General features: G+C 43.2%; 1 protein-coding gene across 1 annotated transcript in view; it reads left to right on the top strand.

Annotated features, from left to right (window-relative positions):
• Positions 1-18,671, top strand: part of zgc:172282 (leucine-rich repeat and fibronectin type III domain-containing protein 1-like protein) — a 142,815-nt gene extending 124,144 nt beyond the window's left edge. Inside the window, 2 exon segments of the mRNA XM_048265422.1 lie at positions 1,333-2,257; positions 18,321-18,671. Coding sequence (XP_048121379.1) covers positions 1,333-1,382 — 50 coding nt within the window. The 3' untranslated portion in view covers positions 1,383-2,257; positions 18,321-18,671.
• The last annotated feature ends 405 nt before the right edge of the window (positions 18,672-19,076 follow it).

The following is a 19,076-nucleotide window of genomic DNA, read 5'->3' as shown; positions in this document are numbered from 1 at the left end:
GTGTGTGTGTGTGTTTCTCCCCCATAGAATTCTTGTCCTAGAAAACAGGCTATACAGTTCCCGTGCACAGTGTCATAATCCTTATGTGACCATATTCCCAACATCTAATACACGTTTCCTCGGAACCACCGTTCATTTGGTGCAGTAAAAGTGAGTGAGTGTAGTGTATGGCTATCACACAGTTAACTCGAGCAAATAAAAAGCCCATCCCTTGACCCCACCACCTTCACCTCTATGGACCGCATTCAAGTAGGAACCATTTCAGTTTGGAGAAGTTAGATAAATTGCTCCGATCAGGTAATTGCGGTTTCTGGACCAGTGGCCCTGGATATCACAGTGTGTGTGTGTCTGTGTGTGTGTGTGTGTGTGTGTGTGTGTGTGTTTTGTGTGTGTGTGTGTTTGTGTATGTGTGTGTGTGTGCGTGTGTGTGACGGGGTGCCACAGTTGTAAATCAGCAAATCGATGAAGGCCATTAAACCAGTGATGGGTCTGCTGGATGGGCCCCGAGTACTGACTGGGCCCCTCTGGTGATGACAGACCCCCGGCCCTCAGGCAAATGGACCCGGGCACAGATTAGGGGCCATGATGGGCCCAATTGAGCGACTAAGAGGGGGGTACGGATCAGATGAATAATTTGTGAGAGGACATGAGGCAGATACTCAGGCTCCCGTTATCCTGGATTTGTTTACCTGATCGCGACACCCCCTCCCACAGGTAGAGAGCCAGGCTAATGCACAAGGTCTGTGTCATCAGTGGAATTACACTGCGGGTTTTAAAAGGCCAGTTGTCCCCATGCCTGGCTAATGACAAAACACCATGTGGAATAGCATTCAAGCTACAACGCTGAGGAGACCTTAGGTAACAATAAATACTACTATGCAGAGGAGACCTTAGGTAACAATGAATACTACAACTATAAATACAGGGGCTGTACTGTCTCCGCTGCTCCCCCAGACTCTCACATAGGCGGCTCATGGATGGATGCAGTGCAGTTTCCTAGATACTCTGTTTATGCACTGTGTCAAAACAACAGTGTGTGTGTGTCTGTGTGAGTGTGTATGTGTGTGTGTGTATTTGTGTGTGTGTGTGTGTGTGTGTGTGTGTGTGTGTGTGTGTGTGTGTGTGTGTATGTGTGTGTGCATGTTAACACATTGCCCTCTAGAACATGTCCACCTCCGTCCTCAAAATAAAGTCTGTCGCCCGAGTCAGACAGCAAGAGTACATCCTGTCCCACCAACCATGCTGCCTGTCACATGACCAGCCTGACCACACACTCATATGTCTTCTTCCTCCTCCTCCTCCTCCACCTCTTCCTCCTCCACCTCTGTGCAGATTCTCCAGTCAGTGACGAGAAGAAGGTTCAACGCGACTTCAAAATCTGACACCTGCCTTCTGCTCTGACCATACTTCCAGCTCCCGCAGAGTAATGGCCGCCTCTCTCTCTCTCTCTCTCTCTCTGTCTCTCTCTCTCTCTCTCTCTCTCTCTCCTTTAGCATCTCCTCCCTCCTCAATTCCTTCATCCTCATCCGCTTGACCGAAAAGAAGACGAGTGAACGTGGAGAAAAAAAAAAGAATATTCATGACGAATAGACGTGGCGGAAGAATAGCATCTGCCATTTCCTGGGAAACTTAGCATGCCGCTAAGACTGGCGCCTGCCAAGGCCTTGCACGTTCTACTCTGTGCATATGGCAGGGTTTCACTCATAACACTACTCACTCTGAGGCATTTTTTTTTCCTGCTTTTTGATGTCTCTTATTTCTAGACCAGCCGTGCAGGACTATGTTTGCCTAAAGGAAATAACTCTTCACAAACTTGAAAGGATGAAGGAGAAACCAAGTGTTTTTTTTTTTTATTATTATTATTATAATTATTATTATTATTTTATTTTATTACCATAGCATTCACTATCTGTGGGGACTGGAATTGGGAACAAGGACGGCGCAGTTTAAATTCCAAAAGCCGGAGCTGTACATGTGGATCTCCTGAGATGCTCAATGCACACCTTTTAGTCTCTGTCTGTGGACGGGACTGCCCAGGACTCCTCTCAGACTTGCGTCATTGGAATACGAATTAATGGAAGATGCCGACATTGGGCTGTCACTACTTTCGGGGCGGAAATATGAACTATGGCTATGGGGGAAAAAGAGAAACTATTGTCCTTATACCCCACTTGTCCTGGACTATTTTATGTATTGGCACGGAGGTCCTCTATGTTGCTCGGATGTTGAGGATCTCGTGATGGATATCTCCTTACTGGTGAGTATGTGCCTGAAACCTTTTTCTTCTCTGAAGTCGCAGTTAAAAGCAGTGGGGCACATACTGTATGTAGCAGATGTGGAATGCCTGAGCAAGAGATAGTGGTTGACACCGGGACAGCGTAGGCTCAGATGTTGCACGCACACTTCCCATCTGGCCTAGATCTTAGCCTGTCATGGCTCACGTATGCGTCCCTTTTGTGGATGGGATGTGAATTACAAAGGTGCTCTTTGTCTCTATGAGGACTATGAGTAAACCGACGCAGAGTGAGGCTCACCATGTTTCTGTGTGGGCTTCTGTTTCTAGCTGCACATCCAATAATCTGAAGAGAGCGTAAACTCCAGACAAGCCTCCTTTCGCATCGCCCACTCCAGGCCTCAGTTTGGGACTTAAGCTGTTGATAGGATTTGCTTCCCATGGTGTAGATTGTAAAAGGCACAGCTCTTTGGTTCATATGCACACAGCACAGCCAGCCGTTGTGAAACGTTCCGCACCACACACACACACACACACACACACACACACACACACACACAGAAAGATTTACAGACATGAATCAAAAATGAAAATCCGACAGTGTTCATTTAACTGCTGGTGGAGCGGTTAAGGCTCTCTTCAGAGAGCAGCTTCAATAGCTCTCACTGGCTCTCACAGGCGCCCAAGTGCATTAACTCTGGTGTTTGACCGCAGATGGTCTCTATTTTAAAGTATTTCCCAAAAAACATCATAAGCCAACTGTGTGAGATGGGGATTGGGATATTACACAATGAAGATCAGGTCCATTTGCGGTGCTTTCAGCGAGGCGTTTGGACGCATGTCGCTGAGCGACCGTAAGGCTGAACCAGAGAAGGTCCTGACTGGTCAAGGATAGTGTGGAGTGGCGTGGATTGATTCCAAAGTGGCCTGTCTGAGTGCCTGCTCACTGAGGTTATGGATAATCAGGCAGAATTGACCGCACTCTAAAATTAAAGCTTCGTGATGACTCGAGCCAGTTGAAAGAATCTATATTTTTTATTCATGAGCAGTTTTGTGTTTTGGATGGCTCATTGAACCCATTGATAGCCCACCAGAGGTAATACAATCAATATATTTCCAGTATATGGCAGTGGATTTGAGGATTTTATGTATTAATACAATAATGAAATCAGTGGAGAACTGTAGCATGTTACTTACAGTAATTTGGACTAACCATGCATAATGTACCCTATTTAAATTACCAAGCCAAATGTCAACTGTAGTGAATTGTTTTACTGGTTAAATATTGAATGATTTATAAGTTAGTCAAGGGAAATTTGATATTTGTGTAGCCCAAACAGTAATGCAGTGTGCAAGTGGAATTAATTAGTGATAGGAAAAGAATCCACCAAACACTGAATATTGATTAGGTCTAAGCTGGTGCAATTAAATTAAAGCAAATGGTTGACTGCCATTCACAACATGCCTATGAAACTGTGATAAAGTTTCATTTACCTTTTAAATAAAATGTTGTCAGAGTGTCTCTGAAATGCAAATAGCTGTCTACTGTTCCTACCTAACTAGTCGAATAGTGATTGACTGCCTTTGTTTTCAGTCCTTCATTTTATAAACAAGATGTTGCTAGACTTTGTGACAGTTTTTCTGATTAAGATATACTGTAAGTAAACAACATAGACTTAGTGATCAATGTGCAACTCTTATGTCATTGAGTATAATCTTGTTGTGTTTACATTGGAATGGATATCCAATATAATCTCCCTATGTTCCGATGACAGATTGTCATGTCTTATAGCTTAGGGTAATACTTACAAATTGACTGTAGAATTGAAAAATCTTTACATGGGCCAGGAAATTATATAGACGCTCGCGTGGTATCATGAAGGACATGTGCATTGGTTACAATGTATATTGGTTATCCATAAAGTGTTTTTCCAGTGTAGTAGCTAGTGATGCACCGATGTGAAAATTGTGGCCGATACCGATAACCGATATTCATTTTGCTGTTATGGCCGATACCGATATTTACCGATGTCGATATATCTGTATAGAAAACACATTCTTATGATAATCAAATAAAGAGCTATTTTCCAAAATGGAAATATTTTTTTAAATAACGTTTCAATAGCCTACCTTAGAACACCAGAGGATTACAATATAATAGAATATATCTGTATTATTTTATATCCTGATATAAAAAGAGAGAATACTGAATGTCTGATATTTATGACAGCACTTTATGCAGATTAGCCTATAGGTATGGCACACTATAGGCCTACTATTTATATTACAACTCTCCCTCTTTAATTCAGCTGTGTGGTTGAAGCCTGGAAATATTGTAAACAAAGTAGCATAGTAGCATAGTTGGCTAGCTTATCATAGTCTACTGATTGGACTGTTCAGTTTCCCCAAGTGTGTTTAAGTTTAAAGGTAATACTTGTTCTCCTTGGTACAGGCACTTTTGGGAAACATTGGTATTGAGATGATCAGTCAACTTGAAACCAAGAGTTTTAAACAAATATGTGCAGCATGCTAATGTTGCTAAGCAGATTTAATAGTAATTTAGCTAGTCGTCTTCTATGAGTTCTTGCTTTCACGATTGTAATTGGGGGCCAAGCAGCGAAGCTGCGAAGGCACCCATTGTGTTTCTATGATTTCTTATTATTATACTTTCTTCCGCCATGGAAGTCAATGGCAGCCCATAGAACCGTCTGGTAAAAGTTGTGAAATTTGGCACATTATTAGGGACAGTACCATGATTAATGTCACCAAGTTTCATGATGGCAACTCACTCTAGCGCCACCAACAGGCCAAAGTTGGATGTCGTTCACGACGTAACTTTTGACCATATGGCCGACATTGTCAAAAATGTGGTATCGTTGTAATCCTTGGACCAAGCCGAGTTCAACGCACCCTATGACGTCATTTTCCGCCATGATGGATTTTCCGCCATATTGAATTTTATCGAAAGTGAAACTAAAGTTTCACGCCTCACATAGTTTGGTCCGATTTTAACGAAACTTAATACATATGATCTTCCAGACCAATCCGCACAAAAGTTATCGATTTTTTGTCTTCAGAACTAAAACCGTTCGCCCTTAACAACCAATCGAAATATGCGGCGAAGCCGCCAAACAGGAAGTGAGCTCATATCTCAGCAACCCTTTCATCTGTCATAACCAAACTTAGTACATGGACTTACATCCCCATCTGTAGAGCACTCAAAAATCTGGTGACCTTTGACCTCTAGGGGCGCTGTAATTAGCGAAAATGCCTTTTGGCCTGTAGCTGTTGATGTGTTTGGAATTAAAACATACTAGTGGTGTCTGGTAGTACTTTTGGATGTCCTTAGGCTGACCCAGGCCAACTTGTGATGTCAACATAATTGATTCGGCCGCCATATTGAATTTAATCAAAAACACGAAAAAGTTTTCACTGGTCACAAATTTTATCTGATTTTCACCAAAATTGGCTCAGACCATCCTTAGACCTTGCCTTATCAGTGTTTAATTTTCTGGAACGATTGACAGAAGCGTTCTTATGTAACAGCCAATCGAAATTTGCGGTGGCCAGCCAAACAGGAAGTGAGCTCATATCTCAGCAACGCTTTCATGTATCAAAACCAAACTTAGTACATGGTCCTCAGGACCCACCAGGAGGACGCTCAAGAAATTTGGTGACCTTTGACCTCTAGGGGGCTCTGGAATTGGCAAAAATGTATTTTGGCCTGTAGTTGCTGTATTATTCTGCAATGGAGGTCAATGGCAGCCCATAGAACCGTCTGGTTCATCCTGATGATGCACAAATAATTTGGTGACCTTTGACCTCTATTGGGGCATTGAAATCACAGCAAGCATGATCATATCTCAATCGATCTTTTATTTTTGATGTGAAACTGTTGACAGCGAGTTCCATCCAGTTAATTCTAATGCGCGCGCAAGGGTGGGGCGGGTGGGGCGGGCAGGGGCGACTTGGGTGGTGGGTTGGCTGGGTGAGGGGGCGGCGACACTCAGCCCTGGTTCAGCCACACAAAATCAGTTATGTTTTGATGTGAAACTTGACCTTGTAACTCAGCCAATCTTGGGTTGTTTGACATGGAACTTGTTGTGACTGCTTAATGCTATATGCCTGATGCCACGGCATTGAGTTGCATGGCAAATCTGGACTTCTGGACTGCTGAACTGCCTGCTTGGCCCCCTCATTGCTGCTTGCAGCTATATTGTTTTATTTGGATTGCGTTGGCCGAGTCGCGCGTGTCCATTGAGTGAGCGAGAGAGAGCGGGGCAAAGAGAGGGGTGTTGTAAAATGGTGTTGCGGCTCCTTTAAGAGCGCTCCGTGTGTGTGTGTGTGTGTGGGAAGCTGGGAAGGAGGGAGATAGAGTGAGGAAGTGTATGCATGCGACTGGAGCAGAGAGTGTGGAAGTTCAAGTTGGAGTCTGTACACAGTGTGAGCGGTGTTACTGTCCGAAATAAAATTACATAAAGTTCAGCTCGTGTATTTTGCTCATCAGAAATGGGACCGTGACCCCGACGTTATTTTATCTTATAACATCGGCCCTCGAATAACGAATCCCCTGCGTTTCTGACTACGGTCTGAAACAAAGCAGGAAAGGTTAACAGGGGGTTTATACTGTTTGGTAAAGTCTACAATGGAAGCAACGTAGGCTACCGCCAAGTAAAGCGGGAGATGTGTGTTGTTTATGCGGCCGCGTAAGCTGCAAAGCACTGCTAGACACTAGAAAGGGTGTGTCGGTTCTGCCTTTTCACACCGCGACACAGGTTTGTGGATATGAGTGTTGCGATTTCAGTTTTGAATCGCATATTGTTACAGCCCTATTAAATTCCTATTACGACCATATAATTACATTCTGCCTGATACACAGTTATATTTAGCCTACCGCGAGAGATGTGCTAGGCGTGACATGACATGCAAGCCAGCCATCAACTTGACTGCAAGCAACGCGAGCAGCGCGATACAACGCAACTTTTTGAAATAACTTTTGTCAGATGCTGCAGTGTCTTCTTTCTGTCAGTCTTGTTGCCCTGCTATTTTAAATAAGAAATATGATGCAATAGAAGGGCATATTTAACGGATTCAGTGTAGACAGATAACACACGTCAAATACACAGGAATGATTATCGGCTTGTTCACATCGGCCCTATTTTGACATCGGACCGATACCGATGTGTAAAAAAATGACCATATCGGCCGATATTATATCGGCGGCCGATATATCGTGCATCACTAGTAGTAGCTGGTGAAAGTATAGATATGATTATGATAAAAAAAAGCCCTGCATCATTCAGTCTCTAAACTGCATTGTCTATTCCTGGGAGTGTGGTTTAGGCTTGCGTGCTCACAATAATGTGATAACAGCCTCCACAATTTGTCCATCACACTGATTACGAGGTGATTGTGCCCGTGTGGTCTAAAGAGATTGCGGATGCTAGTGAAAAAAGTGTGAACCTATTGCATATCTGTGCAGAGAAACCCAAGATGCAGCTCGCTTGATGAATAATTGATAAATGGCGGTTATTTCCCATCTTCCGTTCGGGCGTGAGTGGAGCTTGCTGCTGGGCTCCAACCACCCTCCCACTGTTCCTGTGTCCAGTCTCGAGAGCTGCACCTGCACGCAAGCGAGCGAGCGAGCGCTGAGAACAGCAGCTGGCCCACGGGGGACGTTAAGCCGTACAGAAGGCTCACAGTAGAATGCACATACAAACACACAAAGCAAGGCTGGATGCTCCGTGGTGTGGTTTGGTGCGATGCGCATGGATGCATCCATGTGTGGCATTTACCTCTCACTCTCTCTCTCGTTCTTTTTCTCTCTCTCTCTTCCTCCCTCTTTCTCTCTTCCCTCTCCATCTCTCTTTCTCTCTCTCTATCTCTCCCTCTTTCTCTCTTCCTCTCCATCTCTCTCTATCTCTCCCACCTCTCTCTCTCGTTCTTTTTCTCTCTCTCTCTTCCTCCCTCTTTCTCTCTTCCCTCTCCATCTCTCTTTCTCTCTCTCTCTCTCTCTCCTGCTCTCTCTCTTTTTCTCTCTTCCCTCTCCATCTCTCTCTCTTTCTCTCTATCTCTCTCTCTTCCTCCCTCTTTCTCTCTTCCCTCTCCATCTCTCCATCTCTCTTCTCTTTTTCTCTCTCTCTTCCTCCCTCTTTCTCTCTTCCCTCTCCATCTCTCTCTTCCTCCTCTTTCTCACTCTCTGCGTTCTTTTCTCTCTCTCTCTTCTCCTCTTTCTCTCTTCCTCTCCATCTCTTTCTCTCTCTCTCTCTCTCCTGCTCTCTCTCTTTTCTCTCTTCCCTCTCCATCTCTCTCTCTTTCTCTCTATCTCTCTCTCTTCCTCCCTCTTTCTCTCTTCCCTCTCCATCTCTCCATCTCTCTCTCTATCTCTCCCTCTTTCTCTCTCTTTTTCTCCCATTTGGCTTGTTTGAAAACAAAAGACTCTGAGTAGCTCCACAGTATCAGTTGATGAAGTGCTCTCTGTCCATCATTCATACAGAGTAAGGACTACAGCTGTTTTCGCTGTTTTGCGTCTGCCTCTATTAGGGCTGAATCAATATCAGTGGAGACTGGTATCAGTAATCTTTGGCTTCTAATGTCTTGCTTGTTTAAAATAGATGGTAAAAAATGGACAGCCCAACCATCTGGGGCTCGTCTAGCTATTGATCATCGATACCTCACACTCATGTATGACTTTGAGGTATGAGACAGCTTGAAGAGTTTGACAGACTAAAAGAGCAGACAGCGTTGAAGATGGATTGTGTTTATCTTGTGTACTGTAAGTCTCATTAGGTGAAAATTATATTTGTTGAAAATGCTCAGACCTCAAGTGTCTCGGCTCTTCCGATATGATCTTTACTCTGAACCATAGCACTCCTCATCTCCGACAACGCACTCACCTGAAAAGCTATTTTAATGTTCTCATTAACACAGCTGATTGGAAAGAGTGATGAGGAAAATCATTTTTTTTCTTTCTCTGTGTGTGTGTGTTTGTGTGTGTGTGTGTGTGTGTGTGAGAAAGAGAGAGAGAGAGAGAGAGAGAGAGAGAGAGAGAGGATCAGTGTCAGTGTGCACAACGTGGGAATGGGAATTTATCCCAACAGTAATTAACCTTTTGAAGAAACCTTGTGTAGGCAATGACTGCCTCCGTTCAATGTGGCCATGCAAATTTGTTATGCCATTTGTTATGACCAGGATACACGAAAATGTCAAGCGAGAAATTTGTTCTCTCTAATGCTGCAATCCTTGATTTAATTGACATGTACTTGGCACAAACAATATGCAACTTTTTCTGAGGCTGTCTTTTAAAACTAAGTACCAGGCTTAGTTTACCAGGCAGCTTATGTGGCAATAGGTTTCCGTTATGTATTTAATCTAGGGTAAGACTTATATTTAAAGTAATTTATTTTTTTACAAGCATACAAATTATACATCTATAAAGTCTTTCCTTCATTATAATTTAATTATAGCATTATTCCCATGTTTTCATAACAGCACATTATATGTGAAATATTAATACTATCTGCATTTAGTTGAATGGGGAATCATTGTTGTTGTTGTTTTATGACTATGTCACAATTAGTATCTTCAAATATCCATAGGTCAATATAGCGCATTATGAAGCGCATATGGCTTTTGGCAGCCAGTTAGCGTGCTAAGAGTGTGGGCTTGATGTGTCAAGCCTCATTTGCCTGGCAGTTATAATATCATTACGAGGCTAATCGCTAGCTCCATGCTGTGCACTCAGCAACATGGCCACTGAACTCTGTCCCAGTATCCTCAAACACATGGGAGGGCATAGGAAGACCCTCCATGCTCCCAGCAAGTTGTGCGAAGCTCAGTAGGCCTATACAGTATATTCTGTTTTATCCTACTGGAAGCTGATGAAATTTGAAATACCTTGAAAATGCTAGCGGTAATTTGGGAAATGCTAGCGGGAACAAGGGCCAGTTTTATAGTTGTTTTTTTATGAGTGTTATAATCGTGAGGCATTTGTTGTTCACTATTCCAATTAGTGGAAACGATATAACCAGTTGACCTGGCTGATCTGACTTGAGTTCATTGCCCATGGTCTCTGTGGTCTAATGCTTTTATGTAGGTGGCCATGTGGCACATGCCATGTAAAAGCAATTAGTACCAGCCGTTGCCACCAAAGCCTGATTAGTCCAGAACTCCAATTATCTGACTCTTTTATGCACAGTTTTGGGCTGTTTGGAGCTTATCTGTGATCCATCGCTGGCTGTCCCCCACTCATACATAAATACTCCCACACACACATAAACACACACAGAGATATTTTTCATAGATAGATAGATATATAGACAGATAGATGCATAGAGAGTGCTATCCTCTATGTCAGAGAGGAGGGCCATGGCATTATTGTGACAGACTACTGTTTTATGAGAGAGGCAAGGTAAGTCACACCAGATCATTGTTCAACCCCAGCCAGCACCAACGCACACACACACCCATGGAGCTTATCCGTGATCTATAGCCGTCTGTCCCACACTCATACATAAATACTCACACACTATTACACATGCACACACACATGCACACCCACACACACACACACACACACACACCTCTCCCACACATCTAATGTTCAGGCTTGGGTTTAATAGCACAGCCAGTACTGCCGATGAGAGGCTAGGTGTGGCACTGGCAGAATGAATTATAATGAGTGCCCGTTGTAATGAGATTGTCTTGCGGCTCCGCCAGTGATCCTCTGTGTTTATCACTCTCTGTGCACTCATCACTCCATGGCCCGAGCCAACGCTCCGACGTTGGCACCGATCTCTTTCTCTCTCTCTTACACACACACACACACACACACAGACCCATATATACACACATACACACACAGACACATACACAGACACATACACACACACACACACACACACACACACACACACACCCCATATATACACACACACACACACACACACACACACACACACACACACACTAGGGATGTCCCGATCCAGCTTTTTGCACTTCCGATCCGATACCGATATTGTAGCTTTTAGCATCGGCCGATACCGGCCGATCCAAGCATGTATTAAAGATTAAAGATATTTACTCTTTTTGTTGTTATACTCATGTTGAAAAGGGTTTTACTCTTAAGAACAACTAGCCAACTTAATTAGGTTAGTTTGAATAATCCACAGTGGTTGGTAATGAGAAGCTGACCTGTTTATTCTTAACAGGGTTAAATAAACACAAAATAATAAATAGTCAAATAACCACACAAACTGAATTGGCATCAGTGCTCTGCTCTTGAACAACAAGAGTGTAAACCAAGGCTTAAAAAGCCATCAGTGCAAACAATATTGTAAACAATATAACATTATATATAAAAGCAACACACACAAAACCTGAGTAGAAAATAGTCAAATTACCACACACACACTGAATTGGCTATAACAACCCAAATAACTGTCACACCTTCTACAGTATTGCTATCTCCTCCACACTTTACTGCTCCATCTCCAGACTCCCTTCAATTTCTACTGTTTGCCCTGGCTGCAGTCTGAGCATGATGGGGAGATTCTTCTTCTATTCACAAAGGTGATCATTTCAACATGCTCAGGTGTCAGCCTGCTCCTGTGCTCATCAATGATAAGTGAGACTGCGCTAAAAAGCCTCTCACTGTTGCGTTTTAAAAGCGAAACTGATGCCACAACTGGTCTGGGTTTGCTGAAGTAACCTAGGCTACAGGCTGCATTTATTACAGAAAATCAAGCAACATAGCACGTAGGCCTATCTACACTATTTAGAGACAGGAGCTTAAGTTTACCGCGACAACAGCTGTCACTAATTCACATCGTCGTAGGCTGCGCCGATGCACAGACTAAACGGTAAAAAAAGTTATGATCGCCTACTGGAAGCTTCTACCCTTTTGGATGTGTAGAGTTGTAGGCCTAGGTGCACTTAGTTGTTAGCGATTGACCAGGTTGCTTTTTGAAATGAAATGCGTTTGTTAGGCTAGCCGATAGGGAAATTAAAAGTGCTGTGCCTATACATTACACAAACAATCTTAAATCGCGGAGATAACATTCGTTAGACAGGCAAAGCTGTCAGCAGCAACATGCATAAATAGCCTTAATAGTAAGAGGGTCTCGCGGACACTCGCAGTCGCAGTTAACATTAGGCTATATTAATTCAACTGTGACATGAAATGTTTGCTCGATAACTTCAAATTCTTAGTGGGACATGCACAGACAAGTGGGATGCTGGACAGGTCGCTAGGTGTGCTGAAAAACGCGGACCGGATTTGGGGGAAAAGCTGAAAAAAAAGGAATGGATTACCTACATCGGTGCGCTGGAAAACACGGACCGGAGTTTTGAAAACAAACTGGAACGGTAGTCCGGATCGGGATTTTCCCGTGCAGGCCGATCCCACATTTTTTGCTAATATCGGCGGCCGATCCGATCCAAATATCGGATCGGGACATCCCTAACACACACACACACACACACACACACACAGACACATACACACACACTCACACACACACACAGGCACACACACACACACACACACACACACACACACACACCCACACAGACCCATATATACACACACACACACACACACACACACACACACACACACACACACACACACAGACACATACACACACACTCACACACACACACACACACACGCACACACACAGACCCATATATACACACACACACACACACATACACACACACACACACAGGCACACACACACACACACACACACAGACCCATATATACACACATACACACACACTCACACACACTCTTTCTCTCTCTCACACACACACACACACACACACACAGACACACACACATACAATCCACACTCCATCTGTGAGTCAGGCCAACATTTAAATGGTGTGGGCTTGTTTCACACATTTTTTTTCTGTCTATCTTTCTTTCTTTCTTTCTTTTCTTCCTTTTCTTCAGGGATTGGCAGTGCTGCCACAAAACCCAGAGCAGTAGATAGATGTCAGCTTGACACAGGGCACAGTGAAACCCTGAGTACTTGGCACATTTCAAAATGTCTTTTGTTTGTCTGCCATTTTGTCTTCCTTGTAGTGAGTAAAATGTGACCTTTATGAAAATGCAAGTCATTACTCAAATCTGTACTTTGCATTGTGATATGATAGTCAGCCGGTGATTAAACCTCCTGGCATACTTTTCATCATTCTTAATGAATGACTTACATAGCTCTACAAAGCAATACACAAATCAACATTGTTCTTTAATCTCAGTCCTGTCATTCTATGATTTATATAACTTTTCCTTTTGTATGCACTTAATACATATAGCTTTTATAACTTTAATGACTTAAAATCTTGTATCTAATAGCGCATATATCTTTTACTATTTGAATAACTTTATGGGCCCTATTATCATAGTCAAATATTTAAATTTAGTAAGATGTCCAGTTTACATTGGGAGTGTTTTCGTTCAAACATTGGGCGGATGGCGGAACAAGGCGTACCTAGATTTCTTAATCTGTCATGGGTGTCTTGGGGCGTAACATCATTTAAACCAATGAGAATGACATCTGTCATTCCCTTTAACAGTGAGCAGTGCAACTTTAAACAGTGCATCGGTATTTTCATAGTCAGCGGCACATTTGAAGGAATCTGCTTGCATGTGAGACCTATAGAACAGTTGTTCCAGTAAACCATGCTTTAGTAAAACCTAGCAGAGTATAGCCTACACATATTTGCACTTGTCTATTATTTGAACTCATTGGCAAAGTGAAACTAACTTCATTGTGGTGTCAGTCAACGACAAAACAGTTATACACAGTTAATTACTTTCACTATTGACTGACAATGGGTTACCATCGAAAACCTAGCCTGAAAAATTAACACTTACAGTACCCCAATAATGTTTGAATGACTGAATAAAAAATGTTTATCCTGCAGAGGAGTTGACAGTGCGTCTTCAGCTGTGCTTCATATTTGCCTCTCAGTCATTACTAATTTGCAAATGATGGTGAATAACTACTCATTGTGAGATGTATTTCATAATATTTTTATTCTAATTATGTTTCCCATTGTAATCGTGTAATTTGTAATGTTTTGCATGGATGTGCGCTCGTGAATGAGAGAAGCATGGTGCATTGTGCACCCGCCAATATGACTGTTGAGAATGCTCTTAAAAGAACATAAACAACTCGCCATAGACTTCTGACCAGGTGTGTGTGCGATAGTGATTTTTTTAGACAACGCGCCAGACCCCTCCTTGGGTCGTTAATTGCAACACCCCTTGGCACGTTGCTCAAAAAAAGAGACGCGCAAGATAAGAATGAACATTGCGCTGGGATAATAATCCGCGACCAGGTTTCTGACCAGGTTTGAGGGCAGCCGTGGCCTACTGGTTAGCACTTCTAACGGAGGTTGCCGGTTCGAACCCCGACCCCGAACCCCGACCACCCCTGGCCAGGCGCCAGGTCGGAAAATAGGGCCCTATAGCTTTTGCTCATCCAGTGATACGTATACAAGTGTTGACTTGACTGATCGGAAAATAGGGCCCTATAGCTTTTGCTCATCCAGTGATACGTATACAAGTGTTGACTTGACTGGTTGTCATATACTGTAGGTAATGAGTGTGTGGAAGTTATAGGACTGGCTCATCCCATGCTAAGTGGTGTGCTTTATGCAGAGAGGGGATTGCAGCAAGCTTTGATGATCCAGACTGCAGACCATTTTTCAGAGTGCTCCTGCTGTGCTACTTGTGTGTGTGTGTGTGTGTGTGTGTGTGTGTGTGAGAGAGAGAGAGAGATATGATGTGTTTGTGTGTGTGTTTGTGTGTGGGTGGGTGTGTGTGTGAGAGAGAGAGAGATATTATGTGTTTGTGTGTGTGTGTGTGTGTGTGTGTTTAGTATGAGCCAGCCATGGCTCCACATCACACACACACACACACACACACACACACACCTCGGCTCCCCTCTGAGGCTTTGCCAGGCCATGCATTTGTCCCAGCAGGAGCCCGGAGCATAAAAAATGAATCCCCCCCTCTCGGCTCCGCTCCGCATGTCTACTCTGCAGGGCCTGGCCTGGGGAAGGGAACGCACAGCCTGGAAGGTGTGTCTCCAGCCCCTAATATGCTTTTTCTTGCTTTGTGTCGCATCAGCAGGATGAAGGGATCATTCGTAAAGCTTGCCACAAATAGCAGAGCAAGCATCGCCGCTGTTCTCCGGGGGCTTTGAAATAGGTGGATGGCCAATTATCAGCTGTAATATCCACAGTCATCGCCACTGGTTGCCTCTTTGTCCCTTCTTCATCTGGCTGCAGAGACAAGCCATTGCTGCTCTTTGGCTTGTAATCTGTCAAAACAGATGCATTACATATTAGTACTGTGTGTGTGTGTGTGTGTGTGTGTGAGAGAGAGGGAGAGAGTGTATGAGTGAGTGAGGTATGTCTATGTTGAGTTGTTCCTTTCCCTATAAGCCACAAAGCTACACACACAAAGTTTTGTGTGTGTGTGTGTGTGTGTTTAGCTTTTTCTATGTTATTTTCCTATAAAAGACATGCATTTAGGATGCCACACATACAATAAACGCTGTAAGATTTGTTAGAGACGTCCACCATCATCTCAGATGTGTGCCATTTCCTCTGGTGCGGTAATGAAACAGGAGCCAAATCACATGCTGAGGCCCTGCTGCTGCCCCATACATCTGCTCAATCTTGGGCTAACATCTGCTCTGCGTTCACAGGGGGACGCGCATTATGGCAACTAACTAACTAACTAAGTAAGCAAAGAAGCCTGGCTAAACAAAGTGTGTTAATACAGTATATGCAGGCAAACATAAAGAGCACACATACTTGCATACGTACTGTACACGCATCCATACTGGCATATACACATAAATACATGCTGTACTGTAAACATGAATACATAAAATACATACACACACACACACACACACACACACACATACATACATACATACATACATACACACACACATATATATTATGTACACACTTGAATTTCCCCTTGGGGATCTATCTATCTATCTACCTATACACACATACATACAGTACATACTGTACACATACATACATACATACATACACATACACACACACACATACATACATACATACATGCACACATATAAACATACATACACACACACATACATACATACATACATACATACATACATACATACATGGGTCAATGACGTGACATGCAGATTTCTGTGTCCGAGTCCATTGCTTTGCTTTTGCTTTTGAGTTTATTAGAGAAGACTAAAAGAACACTTACCAACTGTCCCCCCACCAGCTCCTCTCAAAAGAAAGTCTGTATAAGGCATTACAATCCGGCAATAAAATGTCATGCTCTGTGTGAGACCTCAGTCTTCTGTGAGATTAACAGTCTTCTGTAATACGCTCTGTGTTCGTTAACTACGTTTTTGGTGCTTCATTTTATGTGTAGGGACCTTGAGCAAGCTACTGACGAGTTTTGATGTTGTTTTGAACAATATTACTGGTTAAAAAAATGCTATTTGGGAAGTGTTTTGCTCATGGCCCTTAGCTAATCCACTGTTTGCGATTTGGGGCTATAGCGTATACCGGAGAAAGCTCTGTAAGTGGTTGATCAATGAATAAAACTGTCTCCACAGCCTATTTGATGTGTTTTAATGCAGACAAACACCCTTGGGTCAATTTTGACACATGAATTTTGACCTTTAACATGAGCCCAGCTGTTTAGCATCTCTCCTCTGAGCTGACACTGATAACACCCCTCCTGCAGTGTCCTCCACCTCACTTCTACGAGCAGACTCTCAGATAGCCCCAGAGGAGTCCTGAGTGCAGGTATTGGACAGTCCAGATTAACTATTGGCGTGTAGTCCGGCCCATGTGTCACTGTCCCATTGAGCATGTGTCCAGGAGAGGAAGAACGCACCTGGTCACCTCCACAGCAGATCAATGGCTCCACTGTGGTTCCGTCTAATCCTGTTCACTTTCAAAGTCACTCGAGCCTACCCCCAGCCTTGGCACTGCTGAAAGGCGACCCAAATAATTACTGTCCGCATCAACAGTGACCACGGCTATCATGCAGCTAGTGCCGTGATGGGTCAGACTCCGAGGCTCAGTCTGGTCATTATGGGCTGCATATGTCACAGCTGCCGTGCTTGGCATAGAGATGGTGAAGGAACTGTAAGAACTCTCCCTCTCTTTCTCTCTCTCCTTTTCTCTCTCACTCTCCCTCAGAGGCCCTATCTGAAGAGGGTCTCTTTGGATTGGGTTTCTCTGTGCTTCAGTTGTTGCTTTGTGTCCATCTCTGTGCCTAGATCTTGGCAGACAGACAGGCCCATTCACCCAGCCAATTAGTCCCCTCTCCTTCCCCACATACACACACTCACACTCACACACACTCACACACACAGACACACACACACACATTTAGGAGTGAGAGTGGGTGTTAGAGTGTCCCTATTTCGTTTATTTTGGTAAATGCCAGGCTTTGGGCTTGCAGCGGACAGCTGGAGGTGGGAAGAGAGAGATTTGGCAGAATGTGTTCACCACATTCAGACAAAAATAAAACCACATATATACATATAAAACATACATGTATATGTGTATATTCCATATATGCGTATATTCCTACATTATCTGGTCTTGGGCAGTGTAGCACATGTTCCATACTGTTTTACTTGTTAATCCATCATCGGTGTTGCCGAGAAAAATTACATCTATTTTGGCTAGACCATCAATTCCAAATCCGCATCATGTTATTAAATCAATGTTATTATTGCATTGAGAGAAATCTTGAAGAACACTCACACATTACACTGTTAGATCACATTTGAACTTGAATTTTCCCTTGGGGATCAATAAAGTATCTATCTATCTATCTATCTATCTATCTATCTATCCATATGAACTGCATTTAGATCACATATTAACTGCATTTAGATCACATATGAACTGTTGCTTCTGCATTTGGTCACATTTCATCAGTGTCCTCAGTGTGATATTGCTTTTTGCTATTAACACTTTTCTCTCTCTCACCCTCCCTCCCTCTCTCTTTCTCTCTCTCCCTCCCTCTCTCTCTCTCCAGGTTTGCATCGTGCCTCATCCGCCCCACCTCTGCGGCTCTGAGGGATCTGAAAAAAAAAGCAAAGAAAAAACCTCTGTCTCGCTCTTCAGACCCCTCTCAGTTTCAGCCAACAAACCTGGAATATACAAACTAAAACAGCAAACTGCAAGAGTTCAACTTTTGAGCACAAGCTTATTCAGTAAACCCATTTTGTTTTATTTTCTTTCTTCTTTTTTTTTGGTTCAGTCACTTTTCATTTGGCTTTTTTTTTCTTTTGTATCTGTACATAACTCAATTCCAAAATCTTATAGTTTTGTACATGTAATTTTTATGGTGTGTGAAGTTTTATATAAAATAAAAAAAATCTCTCTATATATGCATAACGAATGAACTGTCTCGTTCTCTGTGGCTGAGCCCTCGCCTCCATATAATGAAGTCCCGTAGGAGCCACAAAGCTAATGTTTGTGGCTAATGACCTCCAAGCTAGTGGTGTTCTCTTTCTCTCTTTCCTCATGGTCCTTTTCTCTTCATCATTTCTCACTTTCTATCTGGAAAGAAAATGCATCATTTGCTCTCAGAAGATCCTCCAATCCAGGGTCCTATTACAGGGTAAACCCAATAACCTGCAGTGCCCTGTGCAGAGTGTGCGCGCACACATACACACACACACACATGTATACGGGTGTTGCTGTGAGAAAATTGCTTTAGTGCTAAAGTGCTTGCGGGGCTGGTAGAAAATGAGGTCTTACTTGTCCTTAAGCTCTCGTTTGAGTGCTG

This window comes from Alosa alosa, chromosome 15 (assembly GCF_017589495.1).
Source record: "Alosa alosa isolate M-15738 ecotype Scorff River chromosome 15, AALO_Geno_1.1, whole genome shotgun sequence".
Lineage (NCBI taxonomy): Eukaryota > Metazoa > Chordata > Actinopteri > Clupeiformes > Clupeidae > Alosa > Alosa alosa.
The sequence above is the reverse complement of the archived record's forward strand: the minus strand, read 5'-3'. Positions and strand labels throughout refer to the sequence as shown.